This window comes from Protopterus annectens, chromosome 3.part1 (assembly GCF_019279795.1).
Source record: "Protopterus annectens isolate FY-2018-M chromosome 3.part1, PAN1.0, whole genome shotgun sequence".
NCBI lineage: Eukaryota > Metazoa > Chordata > Ceratodontiformes > Protopteridae > Protopterus > Protopterus annectens.
In genome coordinates this window covers 538245684-538267092 of record NC_056732.1, presented here as the reverse complement: position 1 = coordinate 538267092, position 21409 = coordinate 538245684, and the positions used below count along the sequence as shown (strand labels likewise).

Below are 21409 nucleotides of genomic sequence, written 5' to 3'. Positions count from 1 at the left end.
TTGAGACAGTTGTTAACTTCAGTAGTTGTGTTGCAAACTGCCTACTTTCATTACTTGTCTGTCAAAAGCAAGTATAACCAGGAAATGTATGTGTAGACATTATCATTAATATTCATCATATGATAACGTACAAAGATACTCAGAGATATGCTTATTCATATTCATCAACTGATGTGTATATAGCTGCTCAGTAGTATTCATAAAGTGATGCTGCTAGTCCTTATTCCTGTTGGTAGATCATACTGATCTTTTATCCATTTATGTACCATCCTGCTGAACTGGTGTGACCCTATGTGTTGTGCCTACACCTGCGTTCAGACCAACACAAACATTTTTTTTTAGTTTATCGAGGACTGTATATGTCATAATAGTAATTCTTTTGATTCTTTTGATTTTGGCATGGCGTTGTCTTTTGAAATTAAAAACAAGCTTATACAGTTTCACGTATAATTTATTGAATGCGATGACAAGACAGATGATAAAGAAAATGGTCAGACAGTAATGAGTAACTGCATCAAAAGGTGATCCTCCAAGCTACATTTCAAAACAGATAACTAGTTACAAAACTGACTTTCAAAAGTTGTTAAAATAAACTTTAATCATACCATCTTTCTTCAGTGGTATGAGTTTTACCATGAGTACATATTTAAAATGAAAATGAAAAGAAATAAAAACATATTTTATCATAGTGTATAATATGCAAACAATGGCATGTTCTCTGCTCAGTTATGAAACTCATACACATCAGAAAGTTTTATCTTAAAATTATTTAACTATTTTTAAAGTTGTACTACACAGAACTGTATGAAAATGCACTGAAAGAAGTCTGTATACTTAATATTCTATGGCCTGGAAAGCCAATTAGGTAAGATTGCAATCTCTTTCCCAGTAGGAAAATGCAATTACCATATCTGAATCAGATTTATATGTGTTGCTGTCTTATTGCTGTAGCTAATAAACTTTTGACACTCTCGAATTTCCTCTACTATTTAAGCTAATCTAATAATTAGTATATTTTTGACTAGACTTTATGAAGTCAAGAGACTGTGCATGTGATGCAACTTAATTACTTCTGCATACACAGAATTACTCTTAAATTAAAAAGATGACCATCTGTAAGGTATTAGATTCTAATTTTCAAATGGAAGGCAAAGTTGTGATTTCCTTAAAATGCAATGCAGCAGTTACTGTGGAGAGATAGTGGGTATTATTTATTATAAATGACTTATTTTTTATCTGTTTATGTATTTATTATTTATACTTTCCAGTTTTATAATTAAATGAAATGTTACTTTTTTGCTGTGTTAATTGCAAATGATATAACTTTTTACAAGTTCTAAATCAGCTCTGTACTAACACAGTGCATGATGCAGTGATTCTAGTGCTGTGCTTTAAAGGCATTTATTTTACTTCATTCTGATTTCCTGGGGTAATTTACTTTTATACTTGTTATGCCTGTAAATGTTTAAAATAGGCTACAAGTTCAGTGGAAGTAACCCAATCAACACAAATTAATTGAACACATAATATTTGGTCACTATTGTTCACTTTGCAGCTGAAGCTCCATTTTTGGTGTGTCATGCTCTACTGCCTCATCATTCCGGGAGAGCAACCACTGGTACCCCTCTAGGCATGGAAAGCCAGAGTCAAGTGTTGACTTTTCACTATGTTAAATCACAAATCACTGCAACAAACTTACTTAAAATACAATTTTTTTTGAAAGCTCATTTAACACAATCACATTTCATCAACAATGTAACCTAAAAGTTAAAAGTTAAAACTGTCTGCACCCCACCCCCTTAAGCATACTAACTTCATGATACCACAACTGTGAAGAAAAGAGAAAAACACACAAAGAGAATCACTGCTGCTCCACAAACAGAAACTGCACCAACTGTTTTTGTCTGTTGACTTTTACAATTGTATATGATTTGTGATTCAGTGAAATGAGTTTTCAATGATTTTTTTTGTCAGTGATTTCTGGTTCAGTTAAATTAAATTCTTGAGATACACTGCTATCAAGTGTGTGCATGTGTGTGTGTGTAGGCCATTCTGAAGAAAACTAAAAATGTAAAGCAAAACCCGTCAATATCTCTGTAATGGCACAGTGGAAACAGGCACAGACAAGGCCCAATAATAAATCCAAGTATTTAATGAAGCACTTTTCGTTATTGTAGATACAGTAACTTCATCAGATAACATTTGAACATTTTTTAAAACACATTTAAATAAAGTCTTTAAAACATCATATGACCTCATTAAGTCAACCAGAACAGTGCACTTGAAAAAAATCACAATACAGGGCACAAAATTAAAGGGATACAAGCCTCAAAGCATTACCGTCAAATGCTGTAGCGTAATTAAATGAAACTTTAAATCATAAAAATAATCACTACAATAATTTTAACTCCAGTCATTTAAAACAGTTTTAACCAGTTTAACAACTGTTTGTCAACAACAAAATTATACATGCGGCTAGGTAATTCATCAACACTGACTGTCATTTTTCACTCTCTTTAGATGTTTAAAACTAATTTTACCTCCAAAAACTTTTAAGTTTTAACAGGCACAAAATGTTACATGCCTCGTTTAGTCCAGGGTTACTAAAGGCATTCAATACTAACTGCCAATATAATTCTAACTCTTCAAGTTGTAATGAAACTGGACCTCCTCTTACATCCACTTGTACTTGATCAATTGCTTTAAAAGAAAAAGTGTACCCTTCATACATTTGAGAGTGTCTAGCCAGGGCATTATCCATCTTTTTCTTATCAATAGCATACATGTGCTCATATATTCTGTCACGTAGTCTATGTTCAGTTTTGCCTATGTAGAATGATGTACATGATTTACACTTAGCCAGGTACACTACGAATCTTGAGTTACATGTTAATGTAAGGTTAAGGTAGTACTTCTTATTATTCACTATGAACATCCTTCCTATCTCAATCAATTTACAAAATCTACACATAACACTAGGTAACATACTGGCTTTCCTGTCCATTTGTTTGTGGTGATTACTTTCTAGCAAGTGTTTAAGGTTGCTACCTCTCTTGAATACTATGTTTGGTGAAGTCCCCAATTTTTCTACCAAGAGTTTGTCATTTATTATTAGTTCCCAATTATTAAAAATGGTATGGGTAACTAAGGAACTATCCAAATTGTAAGTGGTAATAAAACTGCTCTTATAGTTGAATGAAGTTCATGGTTCAGGTGGTATTGTATTGTGTCCAGACAGTGTGTTGGTTGTATAGTCAAATTCAACACGTTTCTAAATACTGAACACCTTTGTATAAGATAGGAGTGATGATTCCATTGTCCATTTTATATCGCACTTCCTCAACTAAAGCATTTATTAGCTCAACCGGATAGCCACGTTTCAAAAACATACCACTCAAACATACACATTCAGCTGAAAAATCAGACTCAAGTGATACCATTCTAGCTGCTCTTATAAGTTGGCCCTTAACAGTAGAGCACTTCTGTGAGAAAGGGTGATCACTTGAGAAGTGTAAAAAAGAGTTACAGTAAGTCTTTTTCCTAAAAATATTAGAAACCAGCCTAGAGTTAATGACATCCTTGGTTAACTTGACATCTAAATAGTCAATCGACAGACTGTTATTAAAGTTGAAAGTAAACTCAAAAAACTCTGTTGTACTATTTAAGTAATCAACGAGTGCTTTTGCATCTGTATAGTCACCATGAAAGGCTATAAAGATGTCATCCAAAAATCGAGTATAGTACACAATTTTAGCCATGTGTGGTAAGCTCTTATAAATAAACTGTCTCTCCCAATAGGTCATTACTAAATTAGCAGAACTGGCCCCACACGGTGAACCCATAGCCATGCCTGTCCTTTGCAAATAAAATTTTTGATCAAACATAAAATAATTATTGGTGAGAATGATGTCTAGAAGTTCCTCTACCAACTGAATTTCTTGTACAGGTGTACCTTTAGATTTCAGCAGTAGACTCCCCCATTCAATACCTGTTTCATGTGGAATAGAAGTGTAAAGATCCCTGACATCAATTGTTAGAAAGTTGTTATCTGCACTGAATTTTAACTTATTCATGTTATCCAAAAATGTCCAAGAATCCTTACACACTTGAGGCTCAGATTTAAGGTATTTTTGCAAAATATGGTCAATAACCTTTGCACTAGGGTAATTGATTGACCCTCTGCTATCAATAAGAGGCCTCATGGGTGGGTTTTGAAGGTATTTGAATACTTTGGGTATGCCAGACATAACAGGCGTCTTTGGAAAGGAAACTACTACATAGTTATAAGTATAACTGTCAATTTTTGCCTCAGTAAAGAGGCCATTAAGGTAACCTTTAATACAGTTATAAGCTATGTTAACCTCATTAAGAGAGGCACAAGTATAAGCATCACTTTCCAACAGTAAGCACATTCTATTGTTGTAATCAGCTTGATCAAGTATAACAAACCCCCCTCCCTTATCGGGCTTGCACACCCTGACATTCAGTGACCTCAGTTCTTGAAGGACTTGTGTCTCCGCATGGGAGATATTACTCCTTTTATTTTTTTCCTGTCAATATACATGTGAAGGCTGCCAGCCTAGCCAGATAGAATTTTATAAATAATTCTATTATTTGTAAATATTAATGTAAGACACAGGCTTGTTGTCTTAAATGAAAAAAAAAACTGCTGTTAGATGTGGAATTGAAAAAAAAGAAACAGTGCTCTCTGCTGACCATGTAAAACATGTTGTGACCCTTTGATCTAAAGCTGGCTCTGGCCTGTCTAATTGAAGACATTCTTTCTATTGTTTTAACCAAGAGTTAAATTGCTAGATTTAAACATGCAACTGTATTTTTATTGCTCTGCTTCCTGACCAGCTGCAAGATAACAAAAGGAGATGTTAAGTATGTAAATGCAGTTTCTGTAGCCTGGAAACCCAGACAAGTGTGAAGAATGATGTAATGAGAACCAGGAATGTGATTTTAAAAACAGAGAGAATCAGAGACCATTATGCATTTTTGTCTTGACAATCCAACTCACAGCACTGTCTTGCTCTACATGTAGGTTATCTTAGACTTGTGTTTTCTCTTAGAAATAGCTAGAAACTAGAAATATTAGACTAAGTGTATTTCTATGATGTCAGAACTCTACTACTGAATTAAGAATTCCTCTTTGATATCTGAACTCTTGACTAGCACTGTGTAGTAAGAAGTATTGTCTTGTGTTTTTATTATTTATTATTAAATATTTTAAAACTTTTCAACCGTGTCTGTTTTGTATAGAGATAATTTAAGCTCTTAAGAGTACTTGCATGCCTTTGGTAAAATTGTACAAATTCACTCCTATAGATTTAGCCATGGGCTATACTACCAATAGGCTAATAATATTGCACAGTAATAATTGGACACCCTTTTAAGGGCCTTTGGGTAGCTGATTATTAGTAGCTGGGTGGTGGCAGTGATTTTTACCATATAGTCTGGGTAAAAGGGGCACAGCTGGAGAACCTGTGCCAGCCTTTCCCAGGATTGTCTGTGTGGTTGTATAAACTTATCTCAAAATGTGTGTGTGTGTGAGCTACTTGGGCAGGGATATGAAGCACTGGTTGGACAGAGAGGGTGCTGGAGATTTTAGCTCCCCAGCTGGCTGAGATCTGGACCCTATAGCTCTGCCAGTGAGGAGTCTTATTGAGGACCTGGAAAGCAAGGGACCAACCAGCCTCGGACTGATTGTGATCTCTGTGTGCTCTTAAGGGAAATTGCACTTCACTGTGTGTATATGTTATCCTTTCCTCCTATACAAGATGCCCCTCACTGGTGTTAGTGGTGATGATTGAGGCTCCTTGATTGCTGGGCCAGGGCATGGCACAATACAAATGAAAGAAATACTGAAAAAGGCCAAACTATGTTTCACCCATTACACATGGACATACAACTGTTTTAGAATAATGACTTTATGAAGTAATCCTAGAGGACAGATCCTTATTACTCACTGTTATAGGCCAACTTCGAGATCCACAGTCACTGTGAAAATATTACATTGCTACTGCAAAATCAACTACTCCTATTTCTACAAGGTTAAACATCTAGAATTGAAAAATAAAGGTTGTATGACAGCTAGGAGTTTGCTTACTTGCAAAATCAGATGCAGTTTTTGTTAGCTCTCAGTGAACCATGCATACATACAACTGTTTTAGAATAATGACTTTATGAAGTAATCCTAGAGGACAGATCCTTATTACTCACTGTTATAGGCCAACTTCGAGATCCACAGTCACTGTGAAAATATTACATTGCTACTGCAAAATCAACTACTCCTATTTCTACAAGGTTAAACATCTAGAATTGAAAAATAAAGGTTGTATGACAGCTAGGAGTTTGCTTACTTGCAAAATCAGATGCAGTTTTTGTTAGCTCTCAGTGAACCATCACATGTAGGTATTGACAGTATATGTTCAAGACACCTTGTACTTCAACATGTTGTGTAGTCACTATTAACAACTTTAACTTATACACACGCACACATACACACACACACACACACACACACACACACACACACACACACACACACACACACACACACACACACACACACATACCTTCACACACACAGCCTAACACACACCTTCACACACACAACCTAACACACACTCACACACAAGCACACACACATACCTTCACACACACACACCCTAACACACACCTTCACACACACCTTCACACACACACCCACACACACCCACACACACACACACACACACACACACACACACACACACACACACACACACACACACACACACACACACCTATTTAAATGTTTTATTCTATTATAACCATGTGACTTTAAACCTTGTAGACACTAAGATGTGAAATCAGTGCTCTAATAGAATTTTCTTTATTCATGGACTTTGTATCATAATATGTTATTTTCAGCAGTGAATCCTATATTGTACTGTGTAGTTCATGCGGGTATCTTTACTTTGATTTCTTTTTGTTGTATGTTGCTGAAACCATGTTGGGTATTATTGTTGAAGTCCGGGATGTTGGCACACTGCATGTTTATTTTTTGACTATTCTCTACTGTTTTGTGACTGTAGAGTTGGGCATGTATACATAAGTGAGTATGGGTTGCAGTGTAGTTTTTTTTCTCTTTTTTTACAGATTCCTAGATTGTTACTAGTCTAATGACCCCAGGGGGGCCTTTCTAAGCCTAGTCAAGTTTTCTCAAAAGAATAATAAAGTCCTGTGTCCAAATAGGAAATTGAGGCCAGTCATATACAAGCTACCTCTGTCTGTAAGGGACATGGGTGCCAGGCCCAATGTAAATTGCCCTATTCCCCATTCGCTGGTCTGGGTTGTGCTTAAACTGGTTAATAGACAAACTCAGCTTCGTGTGGTTGGGAAGCCTGTTCCATAGGAGGGGCAGTCTCTGGGACACGTATCTGTCAAGCATGTTCTGTTTAAATCACAGACAAAATTCAGGTCCCTAGACCTTGTATTTATGGTACTGTTTGACTTAAGAATATGCAGGAGATTGATGTGTGGGGTTTGCGGATACCTTCAAGGTGGCTAAAAACACATTAGGGCATTGAGTGAGAAGCCAGTATTGCTGAGAGTGTTGAGAGTTTGTAGTACCTTAGTGCAGAAAACCATATCAAAGACCTTATGAAGATCAAACAGGACAGCCCTTATAAATTTATTAGCGACAGACATATTCCCTAATGTCAAGAATAGCTAGTTTTTTTTTTTACGACTACTGTGGAATCCATATTGTAAATTAGAAATTAAGTTTTTGCTTAGTAAGTGGTCTAATAGCAAGCAACAGTTTGTGTACACATTTTTAGGAGTTTTGAAAGTGGTAGCAATAGGTTGATGTGTCAATAGCTGCTGACAGAAACAGAAGATTCATGCTTGTGCAAGGAAATGATAAATGGTTATTTCTAGCACAATATTCATTGGAAAGTGACAAGGAATGCAGTGGCATGAGATGCTGTCTGAAGAAATGTAGGTGGTATTGTGATAAAATGAGGGGCTGCCAGCCCAGCTAGATAGAATTTTGTAAATAATTCTATGTCATTGTAAATATTAATATGATCCACATGCTGGTTTCACAAATGTAAGAAAACTGTGTTATGTGCTGAGCAATCGGAAATATAACCACAGTGCACCCTGCTGAAAGAAAGCAGAAATGTGTATAAACTCTATGCCTATGTAATATATGTTTTCATGGTAGAAAACTGGCACATACAGCATTAACTTGTAAACTCTAAGAGATTAAGCTGATAAATTTTTATGACTGTGTGTGATCTCAAGCTAAGAGTCAGTATGTCTAGGCTAGGAGCGTCTTTCTATTGTCTTAAGACAGAGATAATTACTAGGTTTCACATGTAAAGTGTCTTTTATTGCTTTGACTTCCTGCCAGCTGCAGATCACAAAGAAATGTTACATGTTAAGTTATGTGAGCCTGAGAAACTTAAGCAGAAGTGGCAAGAATGATGTAATCTGAAATGACTCAACAGTAATGTGTATTATCAATTTAAGAACTATCTCAAGAGAAAGAGATTGCATTTTGTATCTGTCTTCAGACCTGTTAACACCTCACCAGCACTTGCTTGCTCTGTAAGTAGGATTTAGGTCTTAGTATTTCTCTTAAAGATAGATAGAGATAGCAAGATTAGTCTAGCTGTTTTCTATATTTATGTTAGACTGTCCTACAATGTTGTTTTAAAGTATTTCCTGTGATTTCTGAGATCTCTTTTGTCACTGTGTTAAATCAGTTAGTATTGTCTTGTATTTTTATTATTACATATTTTAAACCTTTTAACTTTGGCTGTTTTATGTAGAGATAATTTAAGCTCTTAGAGTACTTGCATGTATTTGGTGATACTGTACAAGCCACTCCAATAGCCTTGCTGTTCGTCAGACTTACTATTTGGGTAACAGTAACATTGCACAGTTGAATTGAACATCTTTTGGTAAGGGCCTTTATAGTAGCAGATAAGGGTAGTTGGTGGCAGGTGGTACTACCGTATAGTCAGGGCAGAAGGGGGCATAGCTGGAGAACCTGTGCCAGCCTTCCCCAGGAGTGTCTGTGTGTTTGTATATAACTCAAATCTCAAAGTGTGTGTGTGTCAACTACTTGGCCAGGGACATGAAGCACTGTTTGGATAGAGAGAGTACTGGAGGTTTTGAGTTGACCACTTGGCTGAAATCTGAACCCTATAGCTTTGCCAGTGGGGAGTCTTATTGGGGATCTGGAGAGATTGACTGTGGTCTCTGTGTTCTCTTAAGGGAAATTGTACTTTACTCTGTGTGTACTTGTTATCCTCCCAATGTGGACACCCCTCACTGGTGCTAGTGGTGAGGATTGAGGCTCCTTGATTACCGGGCCAGTGCAAGGGCATCACAGGTACATTTTCAAGGTCAGGGGACACCAGGTTTATAGTTTTGTGATAACCTAACAAGCTGCAGTGGTATTTGCTATCAATGTTATGAAGCACAACTACTCAGATGAAAGAGATATAATAAAACAAGATCCTGGCTAGTTATATACAAGTTTTTGTACTAAGTCCCAAAAATGAAGGACTCATTTGTAGCATCATGTAGGTGCAGAAAGAGTTCCAGTGTATTATTATGACACTTTTGGAGAATTTGGTATACCAGATTTTTTAGGGTTATTAAAATGCTTTGTTGATCATAACAGAAGTACTTATACTGCAGACTTTTCTCGTCTATGTTCTTTGCCACACACATCTTTTCAAGACTGGATGGAAGTTTTGTTTTGAGATAAGTTGTATGGAGCTGAAATTAGCCCATAATTTTAAAACTGGTCCATGGAAAGGTGTAGGATATTTTTTGCAGTGGCTCTAATAAGTTTTAGATCTTTAGGAACAACTTACCGAATTATGCTTCATCTTCTCTATGGTTTCTTAAGGTGAGGTGCCCAACATGCATTTTTCAGAGGCCAAATAAGGGCAATAGTACTGCATTTACTTAAGCTGAGAATGTACAGTAACCCAAGTTTTTATGAACTTTGAACTAGAATTTATCACCAAACACAGAATACAAAAACACCACTAGATTGTCAAGAGCACACCGATTCACAAGTTTATTGAAATACAGATAGTATGTCCAGAAAAACACATTAAGCACTTTCATTCCTGGTCAACGGGACTTCAGAATATACATTGTACATCCCGTCATTCCTTTATTCAATAAACCCCTCCCCTTCAAATTGATTCATAACCCTTCCTTTAATTAACTTATTTCATTCCCCTACTACTGTTAACTCAGTCAAAAATCTGAAGGTCATTCAACCTCTAAGTATACTAAACTTTGATTATAACATTTAAAACAAATACATAAATAAATATCCAGTCTAGAAGATAAAAATCACAACAATAGCTGGTAGTCTATCCACGGAGAATTATTGGAAAAAAGCAAGCTTAGTTCTGCATTAAAAGACCACATTGCAGTGGCTTATCACCAAACACAGAATACAAAAACACCACTAGATTGTCAAGAGCACACCGATTCACAAGTTTATTGAAATACAGATAGTATGTCCAGAAAAACACATTAAGCACTTTCATTCCTGGTCAACGGGACTTCAGAATATACATTGTACATCCCGTCATTCCTTTATTCAATAAACCCCTCCCCTTCAAATTGATTCATAACCCTTCCTTTAATTAACTTATTTCATTCCCCTACTACTGTTAACTCAGTCAAAAATCTGAAGGTCATTCAACCTCTAAGTATACTAAACTTTGATTATAACATTTAAAACAAATACATAAATAAATATCCAGTCTAGAAGATAAAAATCACAACAATAGCTGGTAGTCTATCCACGGAGAATTATTGGAAAAAAGCAAGCTTAGTTCTGCATTAAAAAGACCACGTACTTTTTAACCGAATGTTTAAAACAAGTCTATTCAGACCAGTTCTCCTGTGTTACACATCATATAACAAGTCTCTTCAGACCTTCAAAACGATAAGTTCCAAACTTACAGTTAAATATTTTTCAAGACCATTGAAAAAATGCCCAAATGATAAAGCCAAAATTGTAGCAGCAGACAGTAACCGAATAAGTTTTAGATCTTTCAGACCAGGAACAACTTAATTATGCTTCATCTTCTCTATGGTTTCTTAAGGTGAGAAACATGCATTTTTCAGAGGCCAAATAAGGGCAATAGTACTGCATTTACTTAAGCTGAGAATGTACAGTAACCCAAGTTTTTATGAACTTTGAACTAGAATTTATCACCAAACACAGAATACAAAAACACCACTAGATTGTCAAGAGCACCGATTCACAAGTTTATTGAAATACAGATAGTATGTCCAGAAAAACACATTAAGCACTTTCATTCCTGGTCAGGACTTCAGAATATACATTGTACATCCCGTCATTCCTTTATTCAATAAACCTCCCTTCAAATTGATTCATAACCCTTCCTTTAATTAACTTATTTCATTCCCCTACTACTGTTAACTCAGTCAAAAATCTGAAGGTCATTCAACCTCTAAGTATACTAAACTTTGATTATAACATTTAAAACAAATACATAAATAAATATCCAGTCTAGAAGATAAAAATCACAACAATAGCTGGTAAAAATAATGAGAATTATTCAAGCTTAGTTCTGCAAAAAGACCACTTACTTTTTAACTAATGTTTAAAACAAGTCTATTCAGACCAGTTCTCCTGTGTTACACATCATATAACAAGTCTCTTCAGACCTTCAAAACGATAAGTTCCAAACTTACAGTTAAATATTTTTCAAGACCATTGAAAAATGCCCAAATGATAAAGCCAAAATTGTAGCAGACAGTTGTTTAATCCATAGGTAGTTGGTTGCAAAACAAAGCTGCAAAACAGCTTTTCAAACCTTAATACACTCACTAGAACAGATCCTATTATATATAATTACCGAATTATGCTTCATCTTCTCTATGGTTTCTTAAGGTGAGGTGCCCAACATGCATTTTTCAGAGGCCAAATAAGGGCAATAGTACTGCATTTACTTAAGCTGAGAATGTACAGTAACCCAAGTTTTTATGAACTTTGAACTAGAATTTATCACCAAACACAGAATACAAAAACACCACTAGATTGTCAAGAGCACACCGATTCACAAGTTTATTGAAATACAGATAGTATGTCCAGAAAAACACATTAAGCACTTTCATTCCTGGTCAACGGGACTTCAGAATATACATTGTACATCCCGTCATTCCTTTATTCAATAAACCCCTCCCCTTCAAATTGATTCATAACCCTTCCTTTAATTAACTTATTTCATTCCCCTACTACTGTTAACTCAGTCAAAAATCTGAAGGTCATTCAACCTCTAAGTATACTAAACTTTGATTATAACATTTAAAACAAATACATAAATAAATATCCAGTCTAGAAGATAAAAATCACAACAATAGCTGGTAGTCTATCCACGGAGAATTATTGGAAAAAAGCAAGCTTAGTTCTGCATTAAAAAGACCACGTACTTTTTAACCGAATGTTTAAAACAAGTCTATTCAGACCAGTTCTCCTGTGTTACACATCATATAACAAGTCTCTTCAGACCTTCAAAACGATAAGTTCCAAACTTACAGTTAAATATTTTTCAAGACCATTGAAAAAATGCCCAAATGATAAAGCCAAAATTGTAGCAGCAGACAGTTGTTTAATCCATAGGTAGTTGGTTGCACAAACAGGTAAGCGCTTTCGCAAACAGCTTTTTCAAACCTTAATACACTCACTAGAACAGATCCTATTATATATACTACATAGCTAATTGATTAATTAAATAATCAGATAATTAATACAATTGTGAATAAAAAGTTTAAAAAAGTTTTACAATCTGAGAATAATATATTTCATGTACTAAAAGGTGCATATTTACCTCCTAATAAAATGCATAGCATGAGTACGCATATTCTAATGCATATTGATTTATACATTCTGACAACTTAATTAATCCTCAAAACTAGCAATGATATAGTTCTAACCTGATCTATTTAAAACAAATAACTTATGACTTTATTTATTCATGAAATAGAGAATGTGTATAGGCGCACAACTCTAAACATTTATTACAGCAGTCATAGTCCGATCTTGAACAAAAAGTTAACGTACATACATTAAAGCGCATTTGATCTATTTAAAACAAATAACTTATGACTTTGTTTCTTCCTGAGATAGAGAATGTGTATGAACGCACAACTCTAAACATCTATTACAACAGTTATGGTCCGATCTTGAACAAAGTATTGACGTACAAATATTAAATCGCATTTGAATAGTCTTGTTCAGCTCTTAATGAAAGAATGTATATATGCAAATATATGTTAGAGCTTATATTTAAATAATAACTAGTTACATTGTAACTTGGTCATTACCAACATATTTACAAAAAATATATATAAATTTAATAGTCATCATCCTAAAAGTGATGAAATGCGTATTGTAAAGATGTGTACATTAATGCTTATTTAATCATACATTTAAGTTACCAGATTTTGCATTCGAACCAAACGCTGGTGTAATTTTATCTTAGTCTAATTTAAGGTATTTACTGGTGAATTTGTCACTTCATAAAATGAAGCATTTGTATGTTTCCGTAACTGTAAATATCTGTTTTGGTAATCAAGATTTAACCTTGAACCAATTATTAACATACATATAAAAACATTTTAAAAATAGTCAGATTCAACATTTTAAAATATACAGAAATAAATCTATTTACGTATATAGACAACCTCAAACTGTTTCTTCACTAATGGAGGTGTTTGTCTACACATGTATAAAACGTATAAATAAACAATCAAATTTTGAGACCAACATAAAAAAGTGTATGTATACGGAGACATTTAAATATTAATTTGATCATTAATATTCTGCCTTTAGAGAAATATAAATCTAACTCTAGGCTTCTCTAGGCTCAAATATGTTAACCATAATCTACCTTTGAAGAGATCATAATATGTCCAAATATTTACGTGTATTTAACATGCATTTAAAATCTTTAAATGCTATTTTAGGAGCATGTGTTATTGCTATTCTAACGTGGCCTGTTTAAACATTCGGTTAAAAAGTACGTGGTCTTTTTAATGCAGAACTAAGCTTGCTTTTTTCCAATAATTCTCCGTGGATAGACTACCAGCTATTGTTGTGATTTTTATCTTCTAGACTGGCTATTTTTTTGCTGGTTGTCTTTTGCTTGTCGTGGGCTTATATTTACTACATTTTCTACACATAAATAAATATATTGCACTTTCCATTAGTTCATAAAACAGTTTTCTGAGCCATAGGTTAAACTACCAATATCCATTATACTAAACTTAATGAAATTATTAAAGAAGTAATGCAATAATAAAATTATAAAATTAATTTTTATTTTTTAACCATGTTATAATGCTGCTTTCCATCTTAAAATGCTGTTAGTATACAACACCATTTCATTCAATCCAAATGGACCTGCTGCATTAGTTTTTAGCTGCCATTTAAGCTCTTTAACCTCTAACCAGTCCTTCTAGAGGCCTCCTTTTTCATCAGTTTTCAGATCATCCACTATATAAAGTTTAAAAGTGTGAGTGTTATTGTCTTTAATATGTCTATGCACAGCATTATACTCCTCTTTCTTTTTAATGTCATGAAAATGTTGCTATATCCTTACTTTTAATGTTTTTTCCTTTCTACCTATATAGAAACAGGAACATTCTATACATTAGTCCACATATACCACTCATGTACTCAAACAATGGCATTTATATCCAATACAGATGTCTCTGTGCTCTTCAGTAAAAAAGGTATATTCCTCCAAGACTCTATGGCACTGGCTGCAATGTCCACATGACCTCATACCAGGAGAAATGTTAACTTCCAAATATGTCTCCAAGAGATTTTGTATACTTACATCCTTTTTATAAAATACCCTGTTTTTCCCAGCTGTTTATATAGCATATTGTCCACAGAAAACAGGTCCCAGTTTTCCTCAATGCATGAAAATGACCAAAGGGTAGACCAGTTAGATACAAACGCAGCTTTGATTCTCATCTGTAACCAAGACTTTCAAGCTATTTACAGGGTAACTGAGAAAAAACTTGGACCCTTCCCCTCACCCTAACCCTACACCTTTTCTTAATAAAATCATACTTGTAACACTGCCACTATTCAGCTGATTTTGAGGCTTTTGTTATGGTGGTGGTTCAGTGTCAGGAGAGGCAATACATTTCCTTTTTCTATTGCTTTTGATATTTAGGGTGTTTAGTCTTATGTGTGTTTGGGGTGGCCACGGTGGTGCAGCGGTTAGCGTTGCCACCTCACAGTAAGAGGTTCTCCGGTTTGATACTTGGCTGGGGTGCGTTCTGTGCAGAGTCTGCCTGTCCTCCGTGTGGTTGTGTGGGTTTCCTCTGGGTGCTCTAGTTTCCTCCCACATCCCAAAGATATGCTGTAGGTGGATTGGACACTCTAAATTGGCCGTAGGTGTGAGTGTGTGCATGCATGTGCCTCCTGTAGAAGGTTGGGCGCCGGGCTGGCAACTCAACACTGTAAATCTCCACTGCCAGTGATGAGCAGACAGGTGATCTGCTGTGGTGACCCCTAACTGGGAAAAGCCGAAAGAAGAAGAAGTCTTATGTATGTTTGAACTTATTAATGCCAGTTTTTTAACACGGCATTAAGAATTTTAATCATGTAGTGAATAACTATATATATATATATATATATATATATATATATATATATATATATACATATATATATATATATATATATATATATATATATATATATATATATATAGGTCTACTTTGAAACATCTAAAACCCATAACATCTAATTTCATAACATTGACACCAGAACATCTAAAACCCAAAACATCTAAAGGCCATAACATCAAATTTCATAACATCTAACACTACAAATCACAAAAAAATATCCCCACGACATATAACAACACCATACTACCAAACACACTTTTTACTACATTTATGCAAGCCTCCTGCACCCCCACACACCCCCATAAATTAAATCTACGAACTCCAAGATCGCACTACAGTGGGAAAAAGTTAATTTCCTAACCCCACTGTATCAAGCCCTCCCTGCAGAAACATATAAAAAGTATGTTTGGTAGTTTGGTGTCATTATATGTCATTATATCTGGAGGGGATGTTATTTTCATGTGATCTGTACTGTTAGATGCTATGAAATTCAATGCTATGGGTTTTAGATGTTCTGGTCTCAGTGTTCTGAAATTAGATGTTATGGGCTTTAGATGTTTTGAAGGGGACCCATATAGATATACAGATAAATATATATATATATATATATATATATATATATATATATATATATATATACTTATATATATATATATATATATATATATATATATATATATATATATATAGATAGATATATATAGATAGATATATATAGATAGATAGATATATACATATGTAGGTGTGTGTGTGTGTGTGTGCGTGTATAACTGCATATGCAAAATTCGGAAGTTGAGATATCTAACCTCAACTTTTCAATAGCAACACATTAAAAATCATTTCACCAAATTAAGTCCACACATATTTTTTGCAGGGGAGCAAGTAGCCCTCAGCCCCTCCCCCCAATATCTCCGCTACTTATATCTATATCTGTCTATATCTATATTTATATGTGTATGTATGTGTATATATATATATATATATATATATATATATATATATATATATATATATATATATATATATGTATATATATATATATATATATATATATGTGTATATATATATATATATATATATATATATATATATATGTATATATATATAGATACATATATATATATAGATATAGATATATATATATATATATATATATATATATATATATATATATATATATACATATATATATAGGTATGTATACACACACACACACACACACACACACACACACACACACACACACACACACACACACACACACACACACACACTAGCTCCAAGATCACACAGTCCCTGCTGTTCACAATCATGAACAGAAAATAATAATCTGATTATGTTCGATAAGTTCAATTTTGATAAACTCTTCCAGCTATTTTTCTGTTTGGTATAAAGACAGATCACAAGACATACTACTATTTATATGTATGTTAATCAGGTAGGCCCACAGGGCACACAGTCCCTTTTTAGGGACAGTCCAGGAGCAATATCAAGTTAGGCAAATTTATGAAAATCCAGAGCAGTCAAATGTGGGCTGAGGGAATTAAACCCTGAACCACTGAAACTATAGCTCACAGGCCGTTTCACCAACTGCCAGACTATAGGATGGACTATATCACACTTGATGTAATACTCAACAAATCAAATGTTAAAACACAGTCCAAAACTGCTTAAAACACAAATAATCTGCAAAAACAATAAATAAATAATAACCTGCTGTGTTTGTAGGATGAGGGAAGCCCTCCTGCTTCATTTCACAATTTGCTAATTAAAATACAAACTCTGAAATCATACTGCAGTGGGAAAGGGCAACTTCCTCATTCCCACATCCATTCTTACAATATGCTCATCCAGTCTAAACGTTTAACTTTTCGACATAAGCAGAACAGTTTTCACCATAATGCTGTTAAAATGCTACAAAGGCTATTGTGTCCCACATAAATGTGAAAAGTAAACATCCTGCAAAATAATGCCCTTTGTCTTACAGTACTTTTAGGAGGAGCTGAGGAGTGTATGTGCATTGTGGAATTGGCATTGCTATGGCTGAGCTAGACTACATTCATATACAAAATAATGTGTGCAAATAGAGGAGGAGCTAAAACAAGAGCTCACTACTGCCTTACCAAGCTAGAGGTTATTCAGGGTAGTGCTGGTATAATACCAGTCCTTCCATTTTAGTAACAAGCTTAGGAGGAAATCATGTGATACATTTAAATGTTAATTACTGATTATAGAAAAAACATTAATAAACTTTCTTCTAACTTTTGTATACCAGTTTAGTGCATTATATGCTATTGCTATTGTAATAATGCAACAACTTCTGTAATGTTAAATGGCTAAATGGTATTAATAGAAAGAGGTGCAACTGTAGTATTGGCATTCGATAATTTAGCTGGAAACCTGACACCCTCACATGACTCCTCCAGTGATTATGTCCACTAACTGAATCCAGATTGCCTTGGACAAAGTCAGGGCTGTGTCCGGCTTTGTCAAAAGAGCTGTCCATTTTGATAAGTGACGCTGCATTTACTCTCCTCAGAGCTGCTTATTATTGTCACTAATAGGTTGGAAAATCAGTATACACTTTTTAAACAAAGTAGAAATTGCTGCTGTTTTAATTATTGATATGTTTGCTGAAATTATTGCAGTAAATAATTATGTGTTCTAAAAATTATATCAATGTGGTGAGAGCAGTGAAAATTCCAAACTGTCTTGGTATACTGTTTTCTATGCTGTGTATTTTTATTTTTTCTATATTACCCAAAGTATTAAAAAGAACTCTAGAAAACAAAAAAGAATCTCTGCTAGCATGCAGTTGGAAACTAAACAAGCACTGTTTTCATGCATAACAAAGTGATGTACAAGTTCATTCTGTAGTTGTATTCAATGAGTTGTCTTAAGTGAGCTGGAACTTAAAGAAGTTTAGGTAAGCCTATGCATTCTTTTTTTTTCTGAGAAAAAACAAGAGCAAGTGGATCTCAGACCTGTTTTAGTTCTATTATAAAAAGGTACGAGAGTTTTTAGGCTTTTTTATTCTTTACAGAAATGCAGCATAATAGAATATTATACTATACACTGCACTTTGAAATGGTGTGCATGAAATGACAGATTGTACACAGTGCTATGATGAGGCGTCTTTCTAATTCAGTCTGGCGTAATAGGAGAGGTGTTTACTATAGCCAATAAAAAGTCATTTGATCTTATCATGAAGTGTTTACACGTTTTAAAATGCAGCACATTTAAAATATGTTCAGAAAACTGTTATGAACGACTTTATTCAACACACTGAAGCAGTGGAGATGTGTTCCCCCTCTGTTTTTGAATGTCAGTGTATCAGTTTGTTAATCCTTATCCGTGGGCACATCATAGTATTTGTCTACCTCATGCAACATTCTCAATGCTAGATGTACCTAGCTTGCTATGCTCTCAGCTTCTTTGCTCACTTATTTTCTGTTTCACATGGGATGGTCATGTCTTCGCCTTCCATATTCCTAGAAATTACTAGCAGCACCAACAAGAAAAGTAATCATCTGGGATTCAGGCTACTGGCTTGGCACATGTTGTAATATTCTCACCATGTCAGTCTCCTGGTTAGCTTTGAATCCTTCTTGATAAAGACTTACACTCTAAGGTAATGTACTCTGTAGAAGAACAGATTTATCATTTCACTGATAGTATAGTCTTACAAATTATTTTATCTGTCTTGAAAGCCCACTAACCAATCAGTAAGCTTTGCATATAAAATTAAAAATGACAAAATGTGTTAACCATTACATACTTGCCTTATCTGGAGGTAACGACAGGCTGCAATGTCTTACTACAAAGCAGACTGTTTCCCAGAAAATCTTTGTGAGAATACTAATTGTCTACTTTGGGATTCCAGGCATTTGAAGATATTTACATTGAACAACGGAAAGTTGTGAAGACTATCCTGGAATATGCTGATAAAGTGTTCACTTATGTGTTTGTTCTGGAAATGCTCCTGAAATGGGTAGCGTATGGCTTCAAGAAATACTTCACCAATGCTTGGTGCTGGCTGGACTTCTTAATTGTTGATGTAAGTATTAAAGATCTGATTTATTGCTAGTGCAGTGTAATGTTTACATGATCTGTAAATAAAGATGCCAGAGCTATTAAACGATTGCAAAACTGTTTATTTATGTCATCAACATGGTTATTATGTATTTGATTATTGTCATAATGATAAAATTAAAAAAATAATTTAACAAAAAAAAAAAAGATTACAGAACTGTGAGATATGCAAGCTAGGATATTTTTTTGCTTCTGATTGTCTGTTTGACCCATTATCAGCATGTTGATTTTTTTCTGGCTTTCTCACCCACAGTTTTCACATAAGCTAGGTGAACTATGCCTCATATACCTAGCACAATTATTATATACACTGCTTGTTTTAATTGGCATTGTGCTGTGATTAGTAAATAAGTTTCAGTAATGTTTTAGTATTTGTGATTTACATTTGAATTCTGTTTAATTTATTTTCACACATGCACTATATCTGTTTTTAAACTTGTTGGCTGCGTTTCTCATTTATACCTTCTTTCTAATTCTCCCTTTTATTTCTGTATATCATTATGTTACAGCCATCTTATTTCTTGTTTACTCTCTCTTCTGATCAGTGCTGTTCTAGATTGTTGTACCTTATAGTGTGTTGCATAGCCTTTATTTACCCAATTAATATAGTAATCTGATGTAATAAAGTATTATTCTGCTATTCAGGGCTTTGCTGTGCATTGTTTATTGGTATTATTTTTATTTTTATGCTTTGAAAGGAACACAGTATCCCACTGTGATCTGAAATGTTCACCAGCAAAGCTTACCTTTGCTGTGATTAGTTCTGACTAGTACTTTTTTTTCTACATTGTCATACCATCAGGAGGTGTTGCTTATTTTGGGCTTATCGCTGTTATGCTCTGTTTGAGGCAATGGCTTGATTCTGATATGACCTGTTACACAGTCTTTGATGCCAAATGGCAAGCAATGCAGCAGAGGAGGTATTTCAGCCTGAAATTATTTCTGCATGGGCAAACTGAATGACTCACTCCTTCTGATCCCACAATAGCCTATGTAATATGGCTGAGGATACATTTTAACATCTCCCTCACCAGCATATAGAATAGACTTTCAACCTGTTTGATATCAGTTCTATAGATGATTCAAGTTGCTTTAATTTGTTGTTAGGGTGGGGGCATTAATAGACAACACCTTCTGAAACCCATTTTAATGAAAAAAATATAAACTGCAGATTACTTAGGGCAGTTGAAATTATGTCTGCTGTCTTGTACCTTGTCTCATTCTTTATCCAATACTCCATTGATTTTGAAAACAAACTTCTTAGAGGCAATTTCCAGAAACATCCTAATTGGAAAAGTAAATAGCATGTCCTGTGTTACATACTGTTATTAAATGTTGTTGTTCCTTTGGCTTTTCCTGGTTAGGGGTTTGCCACAGCGGAACTCCGGTCTGCTAATGATTGGCAGTACATTTTCACGGTGCCAGCTCGACGCCCAAACTTCAACGAAGGCATGCCCATTCACGCATGTCTTTCGAACGCCACTCGACCACGGGGAAGACATGCAGACTCCACACAAAAGATGCTTCAGCTGAGAATCGAACAGGAGAACCTCTTCCTGTGAGGCAACAATGCTACTGCTGCACCACTGCGGCTGTCTCTGTAATA

General features: G+C 34.7%; 1 protein-coding gene across 4 annotated transcripts in view; it reads left to right on the top strand.

Annotated features, from left to right (window-relative positions):
- LOC122798203 (sodium channel protein type 4 subunit alpha-like) overlaps nucleotides 1-21409 on the top strand; it is a 2607519-nt gene that overhangs the window by 2292390 nt on the left and 293720 nt on the right. For all 4 annotated transcript variants that reach the window (XM_044066954.1, XM_044066957.1, XM_044066953.1 and 1 more), the window contains exon 20: nucleotides 19595-19768. In XM_044066954.1, coding sequence (XP_043922889.1) covers nucleotides 19595-19768 — 174 coding nt within the window. The remainder of the gene's footprint in view (nucleotides 1-19594; nucleotides 19769-21409) is intronic.